At 41.1% G+C, this 27,765-nt stretch overlaps 1 protein-coding gene across 1 annotated transcript in view; it reads right to left on the bottom strand.

Moving 5' to 3' along the window:
• Window positions 1-24,945, bottom strand: part of lgr4 (leucine-rich repeat containing G protein-coupled receptor 4) — an 88,820-nt gene extending 63,875 nt beyond the window's left edge. The window contains exon 1 of the mRNA XM_017703516.2: window positions 24,073-24,945. Within this exon, the coding sequence (XP_017559005.1) occupies window positions 24,073-24,266 (194 nt within the window). The 5' untranslated portion in view covers window positions 24,267-24,945. The remainder of the gene's footprint in view (window positions 1-24,072) is intronic.
• Window positions 24,946-27,765: the final 2,820 nt, after the last annotated feature.

Genomic DNA, 27,765 nt, shown 5'->3' with positions numbered 1-27,765 from the left:
CTGAGGCCACCATACTGGACACCCTCCGTCGCTTGGCTGTTCCAAGAAATTCTGTCCATAAAAGTTATGAACAGAATCAGTGACAACGGACAGCCCTGGCGGAGTCCAACCCTAACTGGAAACCAATCCGACTTACTGCTGGCTATGTGAACCAAGCTCCTGCTCCATTTGCACAGGGACTGAATGGCCCGTAACAACGAGCCCCTCACCCAATACTCCCGGAGCATCCCCCAAGGGACGTGGTGGAATGCCTTCTCCAAATCCACAAAACACATGTAGACTGGTTGGGCAAACTCCCACGCACCCTCCAGGACCCTGGTGAGGATAAAAAGCTGGTCCAGTGTTCCACAACCTGGAGGAAACCCGCATTGTTCCTCTTGTAGCTGAGATTCAACTATCGGTCGGACCCTCTTCTCCAGTACCCCTGCATAGACCTTACCGGGTAGGCTGAGAAGTGTGATCCCCCAGTAGTTGGAACACACCCTTTCTTAAAAAGCATGACCACCACCCCAGTCAGCCATTCCAGGGGGACCACCCCAGATGTCCACGCGATGTTGCAGAGGCATGTCAGCCAAGACAGTCCTACAACATCCAGAGCCCTCAGGATCTCATCCACCCCTGATGCTCTGCCATCAAGGAGTTTTCCAACCACCTTGGCTACCTCAGCCCGAGTGATGGATGGACCCTCACTCAGATCTCCAAGCTCTGCCTCCTCTGGGGAAGGATCGTTGGTGGGATTGAGAAGATCCTTGAAGTATTCCTTCCACTGTCCAATGATGTCCCCAGTTGAAGTCAGCAGCCCCCCAGCCACACTGTATACATTGCTGGTCGGGAACCGCTTTCCTCTCCTGAGGCGCCTGACGGTTTGCCAGAACCTTCTTGGTGCCTGTCGATAGTCTTTCTCCATGGCCTCACCAAAGTCCTCCCACACCAGAGTTTTTACCTCAGCAACCGCCAAAGCCACGGCCCACTTGGCCCTTTGGTACCCATCCAGAGTCCCACAAGCCAACCAGCCCCGATAGGACTCTTTGATGATGACACAACTACGAAGTCGATCAACAAACTGCGGCCTAAGGTGTCCTGATGCCATGTGCACTTATGCACTTATGCTCCTGGTAGGGTCTCCCAAGGCAAATAGGTCCTAGGTGTTGGGCCAGACAAAGGGTGATCCAAAAACCCTATATGATGAAAAAGACCATGGCCCAGTTTCCCTCGCCCGAATTAGGGCTACTGGGGCCTCACCTTGGAGCCAGGCCTGGTGGAGGGGCTCCTCAGCGAGTGCCTTGTAGCCGGGCCTTTACCCATGGGTCCCGGCTGGGCTCAGCACAAAAGAGCTACATGGGACCACTCTCCCATGGACCCACCACCTGTGGGAGAAGCGCTTATGGGGGTCTGGTGCAATATGGATCGGGTGGCGGCCGAAGGCAGGGGCCTTGGTGTTCCAATCCTCGGCTACTGAAACTGGCTCTCGGAACATGGGACGTGACCTCTCTGGCAGGGAAAGAGCCCGAGGTAGTGTATGAGGCTGAGAGATATCAACTAGATACAGTTGGGCTCAACTCAACACATGGTAGGGGCTCTGGCACAGACCCTCTCGAGAGGGGTTGGACTTTACTTCACTCTGGAGTTGTCCAGGGTGAGAGGCATCGGGCAGGAGTGGGCTTACTCATAGCTCCCCGGCTCAGCACCTGTACGCTGGGGTTTTCTCCGGTGGACGAGAGGATTATTTCCCTGGGCTCTGATGTTGTCTGTTATGCACTGAACAGCATTTTGGAGTACCCAGCCTTCTTGGAGACCCTGGAGGGGGTACTGGAAAGTGCCCTCTATGAGGACTGCATTGTCTTGCTGGGTGACTTCAATGCTCACATGGGCAATGACAGTGAGACCTGGAAGGGCATGATTTTGAGGAACGGCCTCCCCGATCTGAACCCGAGTGGTGTTTTGTTAATGGAATTCTGTGTTCGCCACAGTCTGTCCATAACAAACACCATGTTCGAACACAAAGGTGTGTTGTAATTACAAATGGTCTTAAACGCTAGAGTTAATGTAGCCTAGAACTGCTAATTCACCAGCCTTTAACTCTGAAAAGAGGCACAGACTGCTGGTCACCATAGCAATGCAGTCTCGCCTAGCTAGTAGCTAACGAAGACTTAATTAGTCTGGAGACTAATTAACTTATTTGCTTTTATAATCACTCCACCTGGTTTCCTCTGGTTTAGTCTGCAATGAGAAACTGTGAAGCAGTTACCTTCTAGCACTTAAGGCACCATTTAAGGTGGAACAGGAAAATTCAAATGAGAAGCTGGCTTCAGCCTCATAAAAATCGAAAGGTGACAGACATTTTATGAGAAACTGTTCTACTTTTGTGGAGAAGATTCCTGCCAGAGATGTGAGAAAAGTGGCTATAGCTGAGCTAAAGCTTAAAATAGAGCAAAGTCTGCATTTTCATTTATATTATTTAAGCCCATTATATTTTTTAGCCCATACTAGTATATTAGCACATACTGAGACATATTTACAGCCAAGATAGCAAAAATGAAATAATGTTGCTGTTCCCAAGGTGGTTAGATTTTTGTTGAAAGGACAAAATGGATCTTCTTAATATTTGGCTTGCTGACCCCTGTATGTTTTGTGTAGGAAATGTATTCCTATAAATTTTCACACTATAAACTTCAAATATATGGCAAATAAATATTGGCCCCATATATTGGTTGATATGTGCATCCTTGTCTACTGATAATCAATACTGTCACAGAAAAACACATATCGGTCAACCTGTACACATAGTCAAACCATGACCTTCTATATAGCATGAACCTCCCTGAACATCCATCTCCCCTGATTTAGTATAAAAGTCTGCTTGGTTAGGATGACAACGAGACTTGGAATGCTCCTCGAGTTGGGTGGAAACCTAAACAGTGACATGCCGGCCCTCGATTACCTCAAAGTGTGTGGGAAAGTGGTGCTTTTCAGTGTCAGCATAAATGTCATCATACACAGATCTCAAAATCTGACTGGTCATTCAGTGTTGAAATCCTAACCGCAGGACATAGGAGTGGGCCATGTTCACACACACCGAAAGAAAGGTCTAAAAATGTGCATGCAAGCACACAGACTCCCACAGTTTATGTGCGCACGTGTTTTACAGAGGAAAATAACAAACACAAAAAACGGTCAAAGGCACATGTTCAAGCACTGGCAGCTTCATGCCCGCAGTGAGACGAAGGCAGAGGAGTGTGCAGAGCAGTCCCTCATTACAGCAGCAAGCAAACACACAAACGCACACAGACCCTGCAGAGTTAACACGTCCTGGATAAAAATGAGACTGAGAGAGAGAGAGAGAGAGAGAGAGAGAGCAAGAGAGAGCGAGAGAGAGTGAGTGAGAGTGAGAGCGAGAGAGAGTGAGTGAGAGAGAGAGAGCGAGAGAGAGTGAGAGAGAGAGAGCGAGAGAGAGAGCGAGAGAGCGAGAGCGAGAGAGCAAAAGAGAGAGAGAGCGAGAGGGAGAGGGAGCAAGAGAGAGAGCGAGAGAGAGAGAGAGACAGAGAGAGAGAGAGAGAGAGAGAGAGCAAGAGAGAGAGCGAGAGAGAGAGAGTGAGTGAGAGAGAGAGAGCGAGAGAGAGAGCAAGAGAGAGAGAGCGAGAGGGAGAGGGAGCAAGAGAGAGAGAGCGAGAGAGAGAGCAAGAGAGAGCGAGAGAGAGAGCAAGGGAGAGCGAGAGAGAGAGCGAGAGAGCAAGAGATCGAGAGAGAGAGAGAGAGAGAGAGAGCGCAAGAGAGAGAGAGAACAAAAGAGAGGGAGGGAACATACCTGATATCAAACAAAAAGTTGCAGTAGTATGAGAAAATAATGTAAAAAACAGAAGAACTAAGAATGAGTGTGTGTGTGTGTGTGTGTGTGTGTGTGTGTGTGTGTGTGTGTGTGTGTGTGTGTGTGAGAGAGAGAGATCATCAGGGGTAGAGAGGTGCAGGTAAAGGCTGCTGGTTGTGTTGCTCTCAGAGAAAGACAGAGAGAGGAGAGAGACTGGGGAGAGAGAGAGCTGGCTGGGTACTTTCACCTCCGCTGCCCAAGAACAAAAGTGTCATTGAGTGTCTGGTGACCAGGGGGCAACGAAGGAGTAGAGAGGGATTGAGAGGGAGGTAGAAAGAGAAAGAGAGAGAGTAAGTGAGAGAGAAAAAGAGGGGGAGAGAGAGAGTGTGAGCGACAGAAAGAAAGTAAGGGAAGCAGGTTAACATTTGATGGTTAATATGTTCTGTTTGTATGCATGTTTTATGGCTTGTAATGCTTCAATAAAACAAACATAAACTTGTCATGTCAGTAAAGCAAATATTGAACTGAGCTGAGAGTCAAATACAGAGGTGAGGGAGGAGAGAGAGAGAGAGAGAGAGAGAGAGAGAGATGGTTGATATTTTCTTTGTTATATACAAATAATGCATGTTGCTTTGACACAGAGGTGGAACAATACGACAACTTCTTTTGTCATATTGTGATTAAGAAATTGCTTTTCTGAGCAAATCATGAATATCACCTGTATTTAAAGAACTCTCAACAACTCAATTTTTCCTTACACAGAGAGCATCCAGTGTTCAACTGATTTAGACCAATGCAGTATGTGAAATACTGAGTATTAATCATTGTATTCATCTTCATGGCACATCACCTGTATGGCAAAACATTGTGATATGTATTGTGTATTATGAAAATTATGATATTTTTTACCATCCTGCTCACTCCTAATTTGACAATGCATACATTCAGCATGCCAGTAAAGCAAATACTGAACACTGAGGGATATAGTGAGGGAGAGGGAGAGAGAGAGAGAGAGAGAGAGAGAGAGAGAGCTGGCTCTGATGAACAGAGCATGGCAGATTGTGGGTCTCACACACAGTGTGTTCAGGCTGTAAAGATACTGTATCTTAATTGAGATAACAAACAAGGCCAGACACAACGCCACCTGACGTAGTAGCATAAACTTACTGCACACCCGTTCACACACCTTCATCTCTCTCTATTCATCTACTCCTATTTTCACTTTCCTGTCACACTCTCTCACTACACAACTTTGCACTCACACTGTCTAGTAAGCTAATACAAGTACAGAAGACAGTAAATTACAGTACAGAAGAAATAATTTAAATAGCATACAGGGGAAATATGTAAACTAGTGTACAGAGGAAATAAGTAAAGTAGTGTACAGATGAAATAAGTAAACTAGTGTATAGAGGAAAAAAGTAAACTAGTGTATAGAGGAAAAAAGTAAACTAGTGTACAGAGGAAATAAGTAAACTAGTGTACAGAGGAAAAAAGTAAACTAGTGTATAGAGGAAAAAATTAAACTAGTGTATAGAGGAAAAAAGTAAACTAGTGTATAGAGGAAATAAGTAAACTAGTGTATAGAGGAAATAAGTAAACTAGTGTACAGAGGAAATAAGTAAACTAGTATAATACCAGATGAAGTAAATTAGTACAGATTAATTAAATAAGAATGTAAGTACAGATGAAATTATTGAGCTTGTACAAGTATACATGAAATCAGTAAGCTACTACAGTACAAGTATGGATAAAATAAACTAGTGTAAGTACCAATGAAATAAGCATGTCAGAATAAGTACTGAAAATACAATGGTACAGTGGACCCACAATTCAGTATGCATCACGGTTTTTGGGCAACGGTTATGGTATTGTTTTGGTATCTTCACATTTAAGAAAAAAAGTCATCCATTGCTTTGCGGAGAGGGAAAAAAACCATCAGGCTAGGCTAGTAATGTCAGCTGAGGCAACTTACCGTTAGCATTTCTTTGTTGCAAGCACCACCACATGCTGACTCAGAGTGCTGGTGTGCATATCTTCATTAAAAACAAAAGTTCCAAATTTTTGGACGCTGTGTGACATGACACAGTGACCTTAACAACCATTGTGAGATTGGAGCTGAGGGATTATTGTTTTTAGCCCTCTTCTCCAGCCTGCATTTGCATACAGACTCAAAGGGAATTCTGATAAGCTCCAGAGATGTTCTGTGGATCTGAATGTACAACGTGCTTTAGTTTTTAGTTTGTCATTTCTGGGAAATGATAAGAAAATAATAGGCATATCGTAATATCGCAGTTCATGCATGCATATTGAACCGCAGGCAGTATACTGAATGACAATACACAGTGTACCGTTGGATCCCTAAAAGTATGAAATATGTGAGCTAGTATAAGTACAGAATAAGTTGAATAATAATAAACTGGCACCCCTGCCATCACTAACTGCTCCACACATTTTTCATTAAAAATAAATTATGCAAGACCAAATGGAGTTCAAAACAGAATCATGGCCATCCAAACTAACAATGCATCAGTAAAATATAGGACTAATAATTTATATTTATAAATTATACTGCAATACATAAGCTGATACTGATATTTTAGATGGACTGTATTCAAATAAAAACAGAAAAATTAAACAGGTTCGCCTCAAAAGTCTGGCATTACTCAGTCTGTACTCACTGCAATCACACTGCTTTTAGTTGAACTCCTGGCTGTATAAAAACACTGTACACAGCCACAAGTACGTCTATTCATTAGAACACTTGCGTTCTCTCTCCTTCACTCCACTGGGCTGAGTGGACAGGGGCAGGTTTGTACGGAGGGTTTAATCATAATCTAACTACACAAACCATTTCCTATTTCACTTGATGAGTGTTGGCACAACGTGCATTGCTGCTTTTCACAGGAGGTCCGCCACAGTGGGCTATGAATAACAATTAGTGTCATGTGAGGTATTGCTAATTACCGACTCTATAAAAAGACACTGTGGACAAACCAGCTTGATGATATTGCTGTATTCCACCTAACCTCTTTTTTGTGGTAAACATGGGTGTGTTTATAGTGCTGTAGAACCACTGAACTGAAGCGTGATTAGGAAGATAGTATGAAGTGATTTACACACTGATTTGTTTTCTCGTTCAGCTTCTTATTATTAGACTATTATTATAATTATTATTATTATCAACATCTGTCATTTGTTTCAAGTCCCCTACAAATGAAGCATTTAAAGCATCAACATCTATATGTTTGCTTGCCTGAATACAAGTCGATCAAATCATTATGACCAAAATGTGAATTATTAGTCCAGAAAAACAGTGTGTAATGGTCTTTTGGCCAAAGCAGGTCCAGATCTCAATTAATTGAAGATTAATTTTCGTGCAGTCAAAATACAGACCTAAAAATTAATTAGACGTATTTCTCAATTAAAACAATCCTACTTGAAAAAAACAGAACTGAATACCAGCGTACTGAAATAATAAAATTACTCAAATCCAGCTCATGGCGAACGGGTTTAGGTTTCAAATTTAGCAGTACCAGTCGTGCCTGATTGGGTTTGAGTTTAATACACATGCAGACCACTAACCACCATATCTCTGTTGCTGGAACAAAACCTCATATCTCCAAAATGATAACATTACAGAAGGAGGAAAAACACTACCTTTAATGTAAGTCAATGGAACCAGACTTTTTCATCAGTCATTTTGGGCCGTTTCTTTTGATTCATTCATCATGAAATTTACACACAATGTAAAGGTCAACAGGCATATTCAAAGTATGCCAAAAACTGAAAAAACACAAAAATGAAGACGTGCACCTAATATTGGCAATTCAGTTTTTACAGAATAACTTATTTTATGGTAGTCACATTACATTAACCTGTAGATATTAATTAAGATTAAAATTGCAGATTAATTATTTCATTGATGGTAGTTCTCTGCATAAAAGTAAAATAATCATAAGGCTAAAACTCCAGGCCATATATTCTCGCATTTGTTGACAGCTGATGTCTCATTTATGTCTGTGCCTGTGCCTCTGTGTGCGTGTCTTCCTCAGGAGAGGTGAGCTGGATTGGACGGAAGCTCGGTGGGAAGCAAACCCAAACACAGCCCGTCTTCTGGGAAGCCATTTCACATTCCACTGAGACCAGAGAGACTCGCCACCTCCCTGCAACTGTGTGTGTAGGTGTGTGTGTGTGTGTGTGTGTGTGTGTGTGTGTGTGTGTGTGTGTGTGGACCTGTCTGCGGCTGCCTGCACCTATTCACAAGTGTGTATGTGTTACAGCTTCTCCTGTTCATCCCACTGTTTATTATTCTACATCTCTCTCTGTCTCTCTCCATGCTTTCTTTCTTCCTGTTTTCTTTCTCTTTCTTTCACTCTCTCTTTCTATCCCTCTCTCTCTCTTTCTGTCTCTGTCTCTCGCTCTCTCTCTCATTCTGTTGATCTCAGGGGTCATCTCCAGAGTGGCTGGTTGTTCTGAGTGAGTTATGTATGTTAGAAAAAGCAGCAGTGATGGTACACAGGGTTTTTTAATGCACCGGCTGGCTTTCCTCACTGAAGCCACCAGGAAGCTCACATTCAACAACTCCATTATCTGCCATGGCAACGCTGCTGAGACACAACAACACTATTTACAACCAATCGGCACTAAATAATCATACAACTCTCTCTGTGTAAGCATCTGATCTCTGTCTCTCTCTCTACCTCTCTTTCTCTGCTTCTCTCGCTCTCTCTCTCCACTTTTGCTCTCGCTCTCTCTCAACTCAGTCACTGTCTCCTTTCTCTCTCTCTCCCCCCACTCTCTCCCCCTCTCTCCCCATTTCATCTGTCCCACACTAACTGTCTCTCTCCTGTTTCTCTCTCTATATCTCTCTCCCCAGTTTGTCTCTCCATCTTGCTTCGTATGTCTCCTCTCTCTCTCTCTCTGTCTCTCTCTCTCTACCCCTCTTTCTCTGATTCTCTCTCTCTCCGCTCTTTCTCTATCTCTCTCTCTCTGTCTCTCTCTCTCTCTCAGGATGTGAAAACTCTTCTCTTCATGACTTTCTCGCTTCATTTAGAGCGAACACGATGAATCAAACTGGCCTTGACTGCACTTTAGTGCTGGTATAAATTACAGACAGGCTGTTATAGGACCTCCAAAACTCTTAGCATGGCCCACTTTGGCTCTCTTTTTATCACCAAGTATTAAACTTCAAATCTCTTCACTGTCTGATTTATCTCCTGTAACCCTCCTGGGCCACCTTGGTGCATATAACCTAAAACACCTCTTTTCCAGAAATTCTGTTAAATGTGTGAATTCTAAACTTTCACTCAGCACTGCATTTACAGCGCAGACACGAAGCTGTTGATACACAATGTAAATATAAATTCATTCTGCAGCTGTGTTGGGCACCCCTGGTCAGTAGTGGACATGTTTGCAAGCAATTGCAAACAGTGTTTTACTCGTCTGCTCAGGGGATTGTGGGACCAGCAGTAGACTGAAGCAGGTGGTGGAAAAAAAAGTTTGGAATTTTCACAATTTCATTTAAATGACAGCGACACTTTTAAATGATATTTTTTTTTCGATAACTTATTGTAAAATAATAAATTGTTAAATAACTGCATAACTTCAATATCCTGAAAGCCTGTCTTCATGTCACTCCAGCACCAGTCACCCAGTGTCACTCGCTTAGCTTTGAGCCTTTATCCTCTAAATTTGCCTCAGTGCATCATCAGTGAGATGGAATTGCTGCTGGTTTAGGCTTCTTGCTGAGCAACTTTAGCCTCAGGTGCTACAAGGATATACATTAAAAGAAGCTTCAGCTCACTGCTTCATACACAAAAACACAGATTTACCCCCTCAGATTTGACTAGTCAATCTCTAAAGGTTTGTCAGTGAGGGTTCAGCAAGCTGAAATGAACGTGCGTGGTTACGGGTAAAGCTTAGGTCTTCTCACTAAGCTAACGCTATAGCTTAGCCTCTCACTTAGCTAAAGCTAGCTTCTAGCAAACATAGAGAAAAAGTAGCTTAGGCTAAGAGCTCCACACACAAATACAATGATTTCCTCAATCAGCTTCAAGCCTTCATACTCAAAACTTGTGTCCGTGAGGTTAGTGAACTGGAATGAATGTGTGTAGTTATTTGTAAAGCTCAGGCTTTCTCGGTAACGCTAGTTTTTAGCAAACGCAGTGCAAAAGTAACTTAGGCTAACAGCTTCACACACAAATACACAGATTTTCTCTCAGATTTAAGTCGTTGTGCTAAAAACATGGCAGTGAGGCTTCAGTTAACTAGAATGAACCTGTGCTGTGGTGAAACTTGGCTACTAAGCTACCGCATAAGCATGTTACCAGAGAACTTTGAGAGGCGAACTATCACTCTGTAATATCACTGATGGTGATAAGACTGACATCTTAGTACTGAAATTCGGTACTGAATGGCAGAATTTTTTGATAACCTATAATATTGTAGGAATTCAGTCAGTGCCATAAAAGTATTGTTGATATCTAACCCTAGATCATACTGTTGTAGCTGTTGTTACAGCTTGGTATTAAACAGCTGTAACAACTTTACAGCTTTATGTGAAATTTAGCATCAAGGAAGTTCCAAGCAACTGAAGTTGTGTAGAAATTTTACCAGGCCAGCCTTACTCATAACTAGAGCTTTCAAGACTACTTTAGTAAAATCAATGAGTGAAATCAATTTAAACATTTGAACAATGACCAGAATATCTGTGTATCATTTGGACACCAAATATTTTCCACAAGGGGGAGCTATTAGCAGTCATATGGCTTTTTGTGTGCCTCACCAAAAGAGAGGAAACCCACACCAGCAGGATTCTGAATGCATATGTTTGTGACTACAAACTTATGTTTATGACCTAAAATTACTATAATAATCAGCAAAAGTAATAACTAGATCACTTGTTTACAAAATTAGTCTATAGGGGCAGTCGTACTAATAATCGTATACACATGAGGTCACTCTGTCTGCCAGTTTTATGAGCAGTTGGGGCCTGAAATAAACCACGCCACATACTGGAGTCAGATGAGGGCTCTGAAATGAGGGTGAAAAAGATGAACTGAGAAAGTCTGTTTATTTAACTGCTCTCCCAATATAATGTCTCTTTCAGGTCAGTTTAAATAATTTGACACACTCTCTTTCGCTCGCTCTCTCTCGCTCATACATGCATAAACACACACGCCTACAGGCGTACACACTCACACAGAGATATATATGAGGGTCTTGGGCTCTGGTTTGGGACAAAAGCATGTTTTTTCGTGACAGGGCCATGATGCGATAACAACTGTATGACCAAAGGTCACTGAGGGTCAGGCACAGCGGGCAGACAGGAAATGCCAGACAAGTGGCACCGTGCACACCCCACACACACAAATACAAACACATACACACACATAAACACATATACGCTTGTGCAGGAAGGGGAGAGGTGCCACATTAAACAGTGCTTTACTGAAAGAGCTGTTAAGTGAAGACCACCAGCACTCCACAGCTGCCCCCCAAACAAAATCGTCCACTGTACGCACATACAAGCAAGCACACACAAGCTTGGGTTTAAAATTAATCTCTGCAGGAGGCTAACCGCCACTGCACACAGCACACAGCACACACACAGGCTTTGGATTATAAACGGGCTCCACTGGACTGTTTGGATTGCGGGGGGACTCCCTGTCTCTGTCCCCAGCAGGCCACACGGCTAAACACTAATCGACGGTCACTCAGCCATGCTCGCTAAAGAGACATTTCCGTCTCAAATGACTGTTATTTTGCACTTTAATGAAGCACTGCAGTCACTGTCAGAGGGAAAAAAAAAGCTGTCTGACGGCAGTCTTTCCCACAGACCTTCTGAGGCCCCACACCTCAACTAATGCTCTCAAGCTCAGCCGAAGGGCCCGACCAATATACTGGTTGGCCGATATTGAGGTCCTCAGCAAATTTCCACCAATAAAATATCAATAACTAATGATTTGCCTTTATAACAAAGTTTTGAAGGACCTAATGAAAAAAACAGTTTCAAACTAGCCCAAAACTGTGTGCCTGGCAACCCTGAAGGCAGCATTGCCAATGAAAAGTGAAGGGTCGCAGTTCTATAACCTTTTCTGTAGGTGCGTATGCTCTGCCCTGATGACCAATTCCGTGGTTGACATGAAAAAGTCCCATCATATGTGCATCTCACATAAAGATGGAATGAAAATAACGATAACAAACAAGAGAAAATACTTATGGAGGAAGTCTGGAGGTCATGACTACTATGATGCCAGTTGTTATGCATCTAAAACAACCGCACAATAGTCCACCAGATCACTGGATCACTAGCAATGCTGGGCTAGTTTTAATTTAGTTTCACTTCACCTAATCATGAGAATGTAATTGCATAACAGTATTTTCAAGTGGTCTACTTAAACATACTTTACAATAAAAAAGCTAGTGTGAGATGTAAGTGGTGAGCTGGTCAGTTAAGACCAAACAGTCATTTCTGCATAACCTTTGGAGGCCTACGATTAGATTTGCAGTGAGAGATTTTCTTAAAAACAGGATAACTGCCCAATTAAAATTAAAACTCTTTGCATCTGTATTTGTATTCTTCTGAAGCATATTTCTCAGATTTTTTCCACAATATATTCCCAGATATACTAAAATTAACTATGTTAAAACAAAAAATGAATATAATTTAGTTAAGTAAAAACAGAATCCTTTAAAAAAAGCCAAAATATGTTAAGGATTAGCAAGTCATCATCACACATAATTTCTTAAGTGAATAATGAAGCTGGGAGCAAAGTTCATCAAAAAAAACACTCACAGTGTAAAGAGTATCTCGAAATCTCACAGCACTCATTGCTGACAGAAGACCATCCACCAAGTGATACCGCAAATAGTCAAAGACCTATAAAGTCAATTTTGGAATGTTATTCCCTAAGAGAACACGCTTGAAAAACATTACATCATTTATAAACATAGCGTTCGAGGCACTAACATAACATGCAAAAAAAGAGTGCAAAGTGAGGTGGGGGTGACTCAAATGACTTTTGCAATCACGTTTCATAAACAACGGAAATAAACTCAACAAATGAGGCTCTAAAAAAAGAATATGGTAATGAGGAAATGAGTGAAAAGGTAATTACTAAGGGGTAAAACTGTGCAATACCTGGCAACCAACCATCTACCCATCCATCCATCCATCCATCCAACCATCCATCCATCCATCCATCCATCCATCCATCCATCCTCCTCCTGATCTTCTACATCAGTGAAAAATCTCTCTTATATTCCTTGTAATCATCACAACTCAAAAACTGTCAGCATCAAGGGCATAAAAAGTGTAGACAATACAAAGTAAAATGAAGAAGAAGGCTTGGAGGGAGAGAGGGCATGACTAGGAGTGAAAGGCAGGGTCAGACAGCTGTACTGTGTCCACTCTTCAGATATCTGAGGGGTTCCAACTGGCTTTGTCACTTCATAACAAAGTAAAAACTGTCACAAAGAAATGTAGGAGTTAACCTTCCACAGAGAAGCGCTGCCAGGATTCTTCTTTCTCAGCCCCTATTCACCACCTTCTTTCCATGACCAAAGCATATGTATGTGTGTGGATGTGTGGTCTTACAGGGGCTCTGAAAGGGTGTCTGTGTTCCTGCAGGTTACAAAAAGGTGCTATATACAAGTCTAGAATGTTCACATTCACTCAGTCGCCTGAAGCAGTACAACTCAAATACCAGTGCATTTAGAGGTGAGTGATACAGGAAAAATATAAAATCATAACACCTTAAGACACCTTCACAACACATGTCCTGATATTTAGCTTCTCTGAAAAAAAGCACAATACACCAACAAAACAGCAGAGACGAATGAAAACTATACCATGTACAGTCATATGCAATATCCTGCTGATGACCATTTTGTTGATTTTCTGAGTGAACAGAAAGTGTATAGGCCACATTTTCAGATTTTTTCCCCAACGTGTTACATTCAGGAACAAACAGTAATGGTGCATTAATATGTAGAAGTTTGTACTCTGTAGAGGATGTTGACTCTGTAAACAACAAAATGGAGATACAAGGGTTTGTTCCAACAACAGCAATATGTCTGTAGTGATGAGTCTATGATGATACCTGCAATGCTCTCAGAAATGTATATCGTGACTTATGTTATCACAATAACAGCAAAATATTATCAACAACATATTATAGCCATTCCTAGATGCCTTACCCTGAATCCACATCCAGCACTGGTTCTTATCTCCTTATGCTGCAGGCTTATTATACAGTTATTAATCTTAAGACTTGTTTAGTAACTACTATAAACGCTCCTGTAACTACAGATATAAGTAATGTGCTTATGAGAGAACGGAAATAAAGTGTGGGTCCATATCCAAGACCTCGCAGTTCAAGGGTTTGAACCCTACCCTCCATTTTCAGTTTCTTATAGGAATCAATAAATTAAAACCATAACCATAACTATAACGTTTGTTCCAAGCCCAGCTTGTTCAAGCCAACTAGAAATTCTCAGAATCCTAATTCCAGCGACCTTTAAACCCGTTCCTATCACGGCATCACGTAAGCACTATTAATTGTGCATTAGTCCAGCCATGTCGTTTTCCCTTTCAGCTGTGATTCGTGCACAAACACCCTATTGTGCTCCTGTCTCTTGTGCAGAGCTGTCTAAGCGCTGTGTGCAGGCAGGCGCTGGAAAAAGGTGTGGAAAAGCAGAGAGGCCTGTTCCATCTGGCTGCTCGTCCTCTGCGCCTTGAAGACGGACCAGAATCCGGCGCCTCTGTTTTGTTAACGGGACACAAAGGCACATTCCTGACTCTCAGTGCAGAATCGCTCAACTGAGCCTGAGACAAGGGCCTGCTAATGGCGTGCGGACAGACAGCTGAGGAGGTGGGGGCGGGGGCGGGGGGTTAGTTGCCCCGCTGAAGTTGGGTGAGAGGGAGAAGAGACGAGGTTGAAGTGGTTGGGGACAAACACGTAAACGTTTGAAGTCATCCTCTTATTCATGGAAGTGAAGCACAGGCTTTGCTATTTGCAGCTGTAAACATTCTACTGCCTGAGCATCTCAGAAAAAAACTGTGCACGCAGCCCTGAGTCTGTACACTAAATTGATAATGTCACAGTGCACTTTAATGAGTATATTGCAGGCATTGTCAGAACACCAAACAACTACTTATATCATCAGACAGTTATCAAAGATATTTAGACCAATTATACAGATTGTAAACAACATTAAGAACCCGTGAATAGTGACTACATAGTGTGCATAGTAACAAGTAGCTGACTGGTTGCCATTATTCTGTTTTATTCATCTCTTTTTACCAGTTGATTTTTCTTCTCCTCCTTGTGTCTGTTGTCCGTTTCCAACTTGTGTGAAAATCTTAAAAGTAAATATTGTGAAACAATATTATGTCTTCAAGTATCTTAATACTGTATTTCTGCTATAACAGTCTTACTGCACAATATTGCTTGTTAATCCTTATCACAATTTTAATCATGGTAATAGTCCTTTGAAGATGTGTTCATCTTTTTATCGATCAGCATTAGCATCTGGACAAACACTCACTCTAAGCCACTGTTGCCTAAGGCAAAAATTAATTATGGTTATTTTAGGGATGCACCAATAATACATTTTATGGTAGATACCAATTCTGATTTCTGTACAGCAAAACTGGTCAACAGACGATTATTTTAGCTGATTTAAAAATATATGCTTTTATTTTTAAACCAAAGCTTACACTGTGTGGGGTAAATGAACACATGAAACAACCCTTCTGGAACTTTTTACTAGGCGAGGTTGAAATACAAACATACTACATTATTTGCTCTTTCATGGCTCAAACCGCCACTGAAAATATTTCAGTTTTAAATCATATTTAAATAACATGGATGAAAAGCACAAATACTTCGACAGTAAGAGGCAATCAGCTATTTAGCACAATGATTCATTATGCTCCAACATTTTGATTTAGGTTGATTTAGCATCATTCAAACTCGGTGTGAGTCCACTTCTTGCCTCATGGTATTTACACTCACCGAGATCTTTACTCTGCACCTACTCATACAGGTCAGCAGCTTCAACCGTCAGAATGGGGAAAAAATGTGACCTCAGTGATTTTGACCATGGTACGATTGATGGTGCCAGAAAGGCTGATAACTCTATAACTGCAGATTTCTTAGGCTTTTCACACAGAACAGTCTCTTGAGTTTACTCAGAGTGGTGCAATAAAGAAAAAATGTCCAGCAAGTGACAGTTCTGTAGATGAAAAAGCCTTGCTGATGATGGCCAGACTGGTTTGAGTCGACAGTAAGACTATAGTAACTCAGATAACCACTTATCAACTGTGGTGTTGTGACATCACAGAATGCACAACAAGTCTAACCTTGAGGCGGATGGGTTACAACAGCAGAAGACCACATTGGGTTACATTTCTGTCAGCCAAGAACAGAAAGCTGAGGCTATAGTGGGCACAGGCTCACCAAAACTGGACAGTTGAAGACTGGAAATATGTAGCCTTGTCTGATGAAACTCGATTTCTGTTGAGACACACAGATGACAGGGTCATAATTTGATGCCAGCAGCATTAATTCATGGACCCAACCTGCCTTGTGTCAACAGTTTAGGCTGGTGGAGGTGGTGTAATGATGGGTAATTTTTTTGGCACACTTTGGGCCCATTAATACCAATCAATCATCACATGAATTGTGATGAATAGCCTACTGAGCATAGTTGCTCACCATGTGCACGCCTTCATACCTATGCTGTACCCATCTTCTAATGGCTTCTTCCAGCATGATAATGTACCATGTCACAAAGCAGAAGTTGTCTTAAAATGCTTTCATGAACATGACAATGAATTCCGTTTTTTTTCAGTGGCCTTTCCAGTAATTGGATCTGAGGCCAATAGAACACCTTTGGGAAGTGGTAGAACAGGAAGTTTGCATGAAAGCGCACCTGAAAAATCTGCAGGAATTGCATGATGCAATCATGCAAACATGCACCAGAATCTCAAAAGGATGTTCCCAACATCTTGTGGAATGAGCCACGATGAGCAAAGGGAGGCCCTACCCATTATTTGTAATGTTCCTAATAAAGTGTTCAGTGAGTATATGTCATAAAATTGTTATACATTTTCTCTAAAAATAAAACCACTAAATTGACCAGATTTGAGCAATGAATCTGAGCCGATTCCAATCTTGGCTGATTCAGACTGTGGATCCCTAGTTTATTTTATCCTCCTGTATCTTCTGCATTTTTTGGTATTACTGTTATTGTTTGTCAGGAGCACTGTGTGACATTTTGTATTGTGAATTTGCCTTCATACAGTGCTGTGGGTTACTGACTGGCACCTTTTTTTTTTTACTTTAGGTGTCAATCAGTGCAACTGCATTCATGATCAGAACATCATGATGCCAGCTGTACTGGCACATATATACTTATTACTGTACATGTATTATTATTGTATACGTATACTGAAAATAAACTTGAACTCAATGATGAAGATGGGTATCAGCCCGATGTCATGCTTATTTACTCTTACTCATGCTCATAACAATGCACCAATAGCAACATCCGATACTATGTAACATAAGCCGAAAGTGTGCGCTGCTGTGCTAATGAAGAAATGACTCAAGCTGGCAGCGAACGAGGCTCTGCTCGCACAGTAAAGTGTTAGTGATGCCAAGGCAATCAGACACAAACTCATTGGTCACTTTAAACATTCTACTTTGGCACATTGCCCATTTTTCAACACACACAAATACAACCACAATCACTTCCCAGTATGGGTGGAGACATACAGGCTGGCAAAACAGAAGAAAAAAGTTACCATTTGCTACCAAAGTTCACACATACTGACTTAACTGTTTGACTGAATAGAATTATGAGGTAGAAAAGTAAGTACGGTTTTGCTCAGTACTCAAGTGTGCAGCGTGTTATTTTGAATGAAACAGCTTCACTGATGATTGCTCATAGACAACACTGTCTGGATGCTTGGTGTTTCACATACATGTCAATCAGAACAAGTCTTTTCGTACAGTGTGACCATTTAAATTGTAGGCTTTGTCCAAACTTGACAGTCTATTCAAATGTAGTGTGAGTCACCACAGAACAATACTTCCAAAACCACACAGTGTATGCCTGTGATTTAGAACACATTCAACTACAGCTCAATCAGCCAAACAAAAGACTTCCAACACGTAAAACTCTAAACGTGAGCTACCCGGATTAGCTTCGGATGTGATTCCTGTGGTCGCTGCGCTACAGAGACAACAGAGACTTACAGCTGTACAGAAGCACTTTTATAATGTACAACAAAACTCATTATTCTTCACTACAACACTGCAAAGTAATGAAAGTGACACAACTAGCTAAAGCATGTCATTCAAAATCAGCTAGATTTGAAAGGAAAGCATTTTAAAGGAACACTGCACTCATTTACACTAATAACTACTTCATTCTAAGTAGGTTACTTATTATGGTATCAGAATCTATATCAGCAAGTACTAAAAAGTTTACTCGATAACAATGACACAAAGACTTCCAAAGGTGAATACTATGTACAGGGAACTGTTTTGCAACATCCAAACAAGTCTTTGTATCATGTACTGTATATTCAATGCATCCTTTGTTTGAGTTATCAGACAAGAGCAGGTCTTGCGGGCAATATAATAAGTTATGATCTATTTTCACTGGTTGTTCTTTTCTCCCAGACAATAAGCTCAAGGTCAAGGTCAAGGATTTGTTCATATTGAGGCTACTGCCGTGCATATTTGCTGCAGAAAAGAGTGCTGTGCCTCAGTGAGCCAGGGAGCTGCCCTGCCTGCAGTGGATCATTAACCTGAGGCATTGCGCAACTACCTGTTAAACCACGCAAACTTTATTAAGCACACAAGCCTCAGATGTGCTATCTGCACTAGGGAGGATAAATGATCAACCAGATTCTTCCACCCTCGCTTTCGGTCTTACACACACGCAGGCTTGTTTCATATCTTGTGAGGGTGTGGGATCATATGGATTTCATATTTTTATCAATCATGTCTGAGGCTTGTACAGATATTTATACAGTGTGTTTGATATCAAATTGAAAGCTTTTTGGATGTAAGGTGCTTTTGAAAATAAACATTTGACGTGTAATGGAAAACACATTTCTCTAATAAAGGTGGTATTAATCATCGTATGGCACGGATGTTTCTTGCAGGTGTGCAGTCCACTTTGAACATCTTATACCACAAAAAAAGAAAACTCTTGAAAGTGGTCTGTAATGCTTTTTGGATTGAAAGGCTTCATATATACAGTCGTATGCAAATAAGTTTGAATGATCTAGCTGAAATTATATGTCAAGAGGCCCTTACTGACTAAAGAAAGAAGCATAAAAAATGATGGTTTTAAAACTGTGATGTACTAAATATGTAATTGGAATTATTTGGATTGTGAGAAGTAGAAAATGCAACCAACTTCTAAGACTGAACTTTGGAGGTGTGGAAAGATACCCCTACAGATTTCTTTTTACTGTGGATAGACAGACAGCTAAATAAATACACAGATATACTGATTGAATAATATAATAACCAATTATACCAACAAGTCAATGCACATATGTAATAAAATTGTTTTAAGCCTAACCCTAAATTTTCTTTAAATCTTAAATCTGAGTCATCAAAAAGATATGTAACACACACACACACACACACACACACACAAAAACATCCACTTCTCTCTCCCTTGCCCTGCTTCTCTCGTTCTGCCTCTCTTCCCCTCTCTGTCGTCAATAATCCTCCACTCTCTCACACACACCCTAGCTTTGCCTTTGTGTGCATGCCATTTCTTAACATTCACTCTTTCTTGGACTCCTGTTCCCTTCCCTCGCTTTTCCTTTGTCATTCTCCAATTCCCCCGTCTGCTTCTCTCCAGTTCTCTCTCTCTCTCTCACTCTGCAGGAATAGACACAGAGGCGGCAGCAACGGGCAATTCAAGGGACAGACACTCAGAGCTGCCCTACTATTATCAATTACATAAATAAATACCAGAAATGCAATAAGGCGTGCAGCACAGGGAGCCTCAGAGAAACATAGGCGGCCGTGTGCCAGTGCATTTCTCACATCGCAGCAAAGCCTGCCATTCATGCCATGACTGGCACGCCGCTGACTGATAGATGAGCTACTTAGCCAGCAGCAATGATTCTGTAACATCTGTAATCTGGCTTTATTTCAACATCATTTTAGCATATAGTTACATTATTCTTTACAGCAGGGGAGTCAAACTCTACCAGTAACTGGCCATTGTTTATTCAAAATATGCAAAAAACATCAGCAGTAAAATCCAGACACTTGTAGCAGACCTTGAAATATTCAAAATTTAAATGTCCCCAGGAACTCAGTCTTTCGAATCTTCCTATCTGCTTGAACTAGACACCTCTCATCCTTTCTTTGCAGCAAGTTCATTAAGGCTTGGGCTCAACTTCTGAGCTGCTGAGTTGACGTTAAGTGTTTACATTGGTTGCAGCTGAAATACATTTGGGTGATATGACTGGTGTGAAATTGTGTAGAATTGAGGTGTAACCGCTGCCCCATAGACCGTTGTTGAGGTAGAAGAGTCAGACCACATTACGCTCCAGTGCATGCTGGAGACTATATTGCAGAATATTGTGAAACAGGCTAATATTAAGAGAAAATGAAAATACTTCTGCGGGCCGGATAGGATTGTTTTGCAGGCCTGAACTGGCCAGTGTGCCTTGTGTTTGATACATAGGTGACCTGGCCTATATATTATTTTTCATTATAATAATGGAACTAATAATGGAAGCCAATCAGCAGCAGCTTCTGCACCTGTTCACCGGCTTCTAATATAATTCAAGAAGTTTCATAATCTGTTGCTAAGTACAACTCATCAGAAATGCTGTCCATGATAATCTACCACAGAGGTTAAGATTAGGCTGAAAAATGCTGGAGTATTCTAAGTACTGACATGAACGGTCTTATTATTTTTCATGCAAGCCTTTTCAACATGGTGTTATAAATAATATAAGCATTTTAGAAAGACTTCAGAATAACATAAACTGAAAAAATAGCACATATTCTTTGTGGAGTTATTGCAACAATCCAGTGGTGCAAATGTTCTTTTACATAAGATCAGTAGGAATATTACTTATGTCAGTATGACTGCAGGCTGACCAATCATGCGGCTGGCTCATTCATCACCAATTTTCATGCTAGTCATTTCAGCACATGCCTATGATTTAGCCTGGAGTGGAGAAATATGAAGTGCATTATAAGTATCTGTTGGGTGTTAGAAGGGATGCACAATAATTCCATAATCTTATTGGCAGCTATTTGCTTAAAAAATATATATCGTCATGAGGAGTGGGCGATCTGGCAAAAATATCGCATCGAGGTACTTAACAGGATACACATATATGCCACAATATTTTGCCACACAGACAAAATGGCCATAGAGAAATCAAGCTTAGACCCGGAGTTCCTAATACGACCGTTACAGTGGTCTATCGGCACTGACAGATATGCATGTGAAAAATACTGGATACTGACATCAGCCTACAACTCTCCAATCTGTGCATTTCTAGTTATTATTGATGAAAGGTGGTCAGAAACTACATACATTTACTAAGTTACATGCACTCAAGTACAATTCTGACAGTCCTGAGTATTTTCAAATGATAATAGTTTCAATTATACTCAAGTCAGCTACATTTTAGTCCTTCAGCTTTCATTCGTAATTCCTTTTGTTGTGTTGGTGACAATTACCATTTTATTTTAGACTAAAAGTGCATCAAAAAAAGAAGAACAGTGCCTTACCATCTTCTGTTCCAATAGATTCTGAATAAACCATGAAGTTCTCCACAATTCTTTAAGTAACTCAGTAATTAAGTAGTTGACGTGCTACTCTTGTACTCCTACTCAGGTTGTACTTCCTCGGAAAGATTCTTTTACTTCATTTACTTCATCCTTTCATTTAGATAACAATACTTTCATTTCAGTATGGGTTTAAGCTACTCCACCCACATTTGTAAGTGACTAGAGTTGAGTTAACCTAAACCTGATTTTACAGTATAATACAGATAGATTAACTGCCAATAGCCACACTATTCACTACTACAGGTTTTAAATAAGCACGGATAACAAAGCACTGGCAAAACATGTTCTATGAAAAACTTATTAAGGTTAAGTAGTTTGCCAGGTAAATGTCTATGAGCATCAGCCCAGCACTTCACAGAACCTGCGATGTTATGGCTTTTGCATATCAAGCAGCAATATCTAAGATGGCCACTGCCATGGCGAGTGTTAACACTCCGGCTTTATTTCTGGCCTTATCACTTCCGCAGACTGGACTTAGCCTGGCGTTGGGTTACACGCTGCTGCTTGGCAAAGATATTTCTAGATCGCCGTCAAGCTGTTTTCAAAATGCACAAGCACAGAAAGAACCACTGCACTGTGGAGACTTCGCTCACTTCTAAGACATGATGACCGCTTGCTTCTAGGCACCTGATCCCAGTAGAAGGAAAAGACAATTAAAAAAAATGCAGTGGAGTCTAAAGAGGAGGAGCCTCTGTAATTTAAGAGGGCCACTTTGCCTTTGGCTCCCACCCTTAAGCACCGTCTCCAGAGCTGTCAGGACAGCTCAGCTAGTAACACAGCAAACCACCTGACTGGCAACAAAGTTCTGCTAGCTTGAGTGATGACTGAAGCTGTCTGACTTCTGACAAGCCATATATCTTCACTTAGAAGTTCTTATCTAACTTGTCTAACTCATCCTTTCTCCCTACAGGGACTTTTCAAGGGCTTATATCATGGAAAACTAGATTTTGCAGTTTTTGTTTTGTAGTATGTAAACACTGCTAGTTTCAATATCCAAAACAACGTGGCAAAAACAGTCTGTTTTAAATTCATTGTTTCCGTGATGCCATAAAAACCAACACATTTACATATATCCTATTACCTATTTAGTCTACAGCAGTTTAGCTGATCACTCATGCTGCAGTTATGAGTTTTTCAGCCTGGACTGTTTTTGGAATGAGGTGCAATACAGGGCAGCCAATGAGAACTGAAATCATTTACATATGTCAATCTTAAAGGCATTTTAACAAAAACACCCTGAGATACACGCAAGTTTGGAAAATGGCCATGTAAAAATGAATTATGACTGGTTTGGTTACATTAAGAGTGCACAAAGAAAGATATAAAATACAAGAAAATGTAAGATGGTCCCTTTAATAGGACAGTTATGAACTTCAACCATAGCTAGGCCATTTAAAGTTCAATATAAGCTCTTTTTAGGACTAAACAATTTCATTCCTTAGATGAAACAGACTTGAAAGCCTCCAAATGCAGATGTCAAAGCTCAATTTACACTAAAATATACACAAGCGCCAGCAACGCACAATGCTGAACGCCATGCATATGTTTTAAATCATGTACGTTAGTCTTGTATGACATAGAAACTTTCAAGTCGTGTCCAAACTAGCAGATTTAGGAAAGGGAATGTGTTGAAAAGAAAAAAGAGCATGCAAATAACACGTCTATACACACAAAATTTTAAAAAATACTTTTTTGGACTGCTGAAGTTCAGCCACCAGCCTGAGAGGTGTTTAATAAAGTAGGAATAGTGTTGCATACTACACCCCCCACCCCCACCCCTTTCCCCCCATGTTCTACTTAGGGAGAGGACTCTTAGGCTGGTTATTGGCCAAAAAATTCACTCGCTCTAGTTCTGTCCAAAGAAAACAATAGTCATGTCACAAAACTTGACACGGTGAACACTGCAACTGCACTGGCTGCACTTACAGCTGGCTGGCCAGGAGAAGGCATTGAAGTTGAGGTGCTTGCTAATGAAAGTCTAGCAACAACTCAAAAGAAACAGATCAGATAAATCTGATAAACAGATCAGATAAATATATATAAATAAAATAAATATGACTTTCTGGTTCTGATAAAAGCTACTTTGCATGGTCTATACACAGCCTACTCGCACAATTTAAGGGCTTCAGAGGGTGACCAAACTTACAGTGTTGCAGAGAATAAACAGCAAAAGATTTCTAGGAAAAGAAGCAGAGTTTGGGTTGTTTTACTCAGCTCTTCTGCTAACGGGAGTGTGGATAAGTTTGGGCTGCCTTAGTTTTGCCCATCATCGTCAGAATCAACAGCATTTTGGGGTACCACCACCACCACCACCACCACCACAACACATCAAACCAGCACAGAACATACAATGTGTACACCACAAGTAGTGTTGGTAAGAGAAAAGGCAGGTTTAGGAAGACTTACAGATAATAAGTAAAGGCGCTGAGTCCAGCTGGGACAGTGCTGAGTCCTTTACCCGAGCAGTCCGCCCCTCCGTCCTCGTCGCAGCGGCACAGAGGTGAGCATGTAGCCGGGGTGGAGCGCCCTTGGCCGGCCACGCGCAGCGAGCACAGCCCGAGCACCAACACGAGCAGCCGGATGGCCACCAGCGAGGGCATCGTCGTTCTTAACCGTACAGGAGCGCAGACAACGACTTTAGCCCGCCGTTTTCCCGAAGCAGTAGTGGGGGTGCTGGTCCCGTCACCGCAAACCGGAGCGTGACTTTTTTCTAACCCGCTCGAGTTGAGCAGACCGCGGTGTGGCTGGCAGGACTGGGCTCGAGGTGCTGGCGAGTTAACGGGTTTCCAAACGGCTCTTTGTTTACGGGCTAGGAGGCATGTTGTGCCTGAATGCTAAAGCAGCCGTGGCTGAAACGAGCGCGCTTACCTACGAAGTGAGCAGGGCCAGCGGGCTTTCATGCTGCACCGAGTCCGCCTCGCACCGCCAGGCAACAGCCAGCGCAAACAGCACAAACACCTTTCGCTTATTTTCCGTTCTCGTCGCTGCCCCAAAACCGAACCGGGAGTCCGGACCGCGCCGTAAGCCTTGGACGTTCACCGAAGGGCACGATAACACAAGAGCAATGAAGCAGTTCGACAGTAACGTTCGCAGCGTCTTTAACCGCCACGGATTTGTTTAATGTAGGAAAAATACGGGCAGCTCAGCTCAGCTCGCTCGGACGTTGCTTAATGTATCCTCCCCCTGGTCGCTCCGCCACCCGCAGCGATACTACGCCACGATACAACGATATGATACTGCTTTGTACACCGCGATACAACCAGCGCTGCGGTTAGAATGGTTTTATTTCCACAACATATATAGTAGCATCAGCAAAAAATAAGACGCATGTCCTATGACATTTGCAATTAGAAATTATCAACACATACTTTTTTATTTTAGAAATGTTGTATTACTATTTTTCAGATTTTGTATTACTATCCACGGTTGTTTTTTGTTTTGTTAATGCAGCACCAGGAAATAGTACATCCTGATTCTAACCTGCAATATCGTCCTGTTACTACACAATAATACTCCTCTTCAATACTACACTGAGGTACCTCGCTACACTTATTTACTCTGCAATACTGGCCTCTGCCACAATTCTACCCTGCAACACTACCTCAGAATGCTAACCTGTGATACTACACAACAACACTAACCTGGGATTTTAACCCACGCCACACTATGGCAATCTTCTACATGAAGCCTCCAAGTCTACCTCACTTTTGCTGCCTACCCACTTGAAACCCCTGCAGGACTGTCAACAAGTCAAGCGTGTTAATGTTAAACTAGATTGTAGTGAGTTGTACACGTTGGATGTTGTTCTAGAACAATGAAATTATGAAAGAGATCATTGGTGATAATTGTTAACAGCTCACCAGAGATTAAGCTCAGTAGCTTCTTTTCATAGACTGCTAGCCCTGAATATTAGTGCTCACTTAGGGCTGTCTGTCTGAAATGATTCAAATTAATTGCACCATTTTATTCACAGTGTAACAAACTAAGCAGTACATCATCATATTTAAAAATCCATTTTAATCAGTAGGCACTTTTAAGACTATGATATACATATATATATATATATATATATATATATATATATATATATATATATATATCAAACTTTATACATTATCAGTATTAAGATGTACTCTTTCTACCTCGTACTCATGCTGCTGTGTTTCATGCTGCTGTTATTTGCACCTTACTATTTATTATTGCTTTTGTTCTTGGGAGTTAACTGGGACCTTGAGTACACTATTTCATTCCACCTCATGTACCACATTTGATGCGAACGACAAATGACAATAAAGCCTTATCTTATCATATGTTATATATATGTATATATATATATATAAATGTGAATCAATCGTATTTCAAACCAGACACATTTTTGAGATATTATCACTCCCTCTGTAATGTTTAAGTCATTGAGATGTTTTCACACATGCACCCATGCATTCACACACATACTCCAGTGTATCACTTCAGAGATTAAGCATTTTGACTCACAGGCGGGTGGATAGGCCAGAGAGAGAGACAGAGTGAGAGAGAGGCTTAATTTTTGGCCAGTTTGCTTCTTAGCTGTAAAGTCTTCCATATATATTACCTCACTTTGATACAGTCAGTGCTCCACTCACGTTTTCTCAACTCGCTAAAGCTTGTTTTTACAGGCACATATTTGTCTAGACTTTACAGGATTATCTTATCTTCTAATGTTACGCCCTGCGTCATTATCATCATATTACATTTGGCTTTGCTATTTTGCAGAGTTGTTTTTAATCACATTCCTTGCATTGCATGAGCACCTTCAGCCTACACTGATAGATCAATGTAGATGTGACGGCATTATATTTAGGCTTTAGTCATTGGTCTTAGTGTTACTCTTATAATCAGAAAAGTAAATGAAATAACAATTTGTAGAACTTATAATATGTTGGCTAGTACATGCTGCCTACATCCAGCCCTGTGGGCAGGGTCCTGTGACCACTGGTGTAGGACTAGAGAGTGACCAACACAAATTGCTCAGCTATTAGTTGTCATCTTTGACTGTGCATTTACAAGGTACACCAACAAGATAGGACAGTGGACAGTGAGTTGATTGTCAGACACTGTTTAAGAACTCCAGCAGAACTGCTTTGTCTGATCCACTCGTACTAGTGCAACACACTAATACATCCACCACCACATCAGTGTCACTGCACTGCTGAGAATGATCCACCACCCAAATAATACCTGCACTGTGGTGGTCCTGTGGGGGTCCTGACTGTTGAAAAACAATAAAATGGGGCTAACAAAGTATGCAGAGAAACAGATGGACTACAGTCTGTAATTGTAGAACTACAAAGTGCACCTGTATGGTTAATGGACCTGATAAAATGGACAATGGGTGTAGATGTGCTGTACTGAAGTGGCCAGTTAGTGTTCACTGGAGTGAGCTTTACACATACAAGAAATAGCAATGCTATCAGTGTTTTATGTATCAAGTGTTATATGTCAGCTGGTCTTTTCCAACCTCTTTATATCCAAAACTGTATAAACAGAGTTTTTACATAATCACCATTGGTGTACAATGTTGTATCTGTCCTTTTTTTTGGTTATTTTTATTTTTTCTTTAATAATTATTTTAAAATCCCAGCTGCTCCTTACATTGTGTTTCAATATTACATACTATACAATATATGTAATACATGTAATATATTTCAATGACTGCTAAATTTCCTTCGGGATCAATAAAGTATCTATCTATCTATCTATCTATCTATCTATCTATCTATCTATCTATCTATCTATCTATCTATCTATCTATCTATCTATCTATCTATCTGTGGCCCAGTTGAAATGGTCTAAAAAGAAAATCTTTTAATATTAACTTACATTAAATGTATTTTTTTCATTGCAAAGTCATTTTTACCTTTAAAAAATTACAATTACACATTTCTACACATTTACATTTATTTTGCCTTGTGTGTTTGAATGGAACGATACTACTGTATGTTTTCCAATACCAATACCAATATGGAAAGCTTGAGTATGAGCCAGTACCAATTTTTTGATACACAGTGTCTCTGATGCAAAACATTGCTCTTACGAATAATCAGAAACATTCATTTGTAT

Source organism: Pygocentrus nattereri, chromosome 25 (assembly GCF_015220715.1).
Source record: "Pygocentrus nattereri isolate fPygNat1 chromosome 25, fPygNat1.pri, whole genome shotgun sequence".
Taxonomy (NCBI): domain Eukaryota; kingdom Metazoa; phylum Chordata; class Actinopteri; order Characiformes; family Serrasalmidae; genus Pygocentrus; species Pygocentrus nattereri.
The sequence above is the reverse complement of the archived record's forward strand: the minus strand, read 5'-3'. Positions and strand labels throughout refer to the sequence as shown.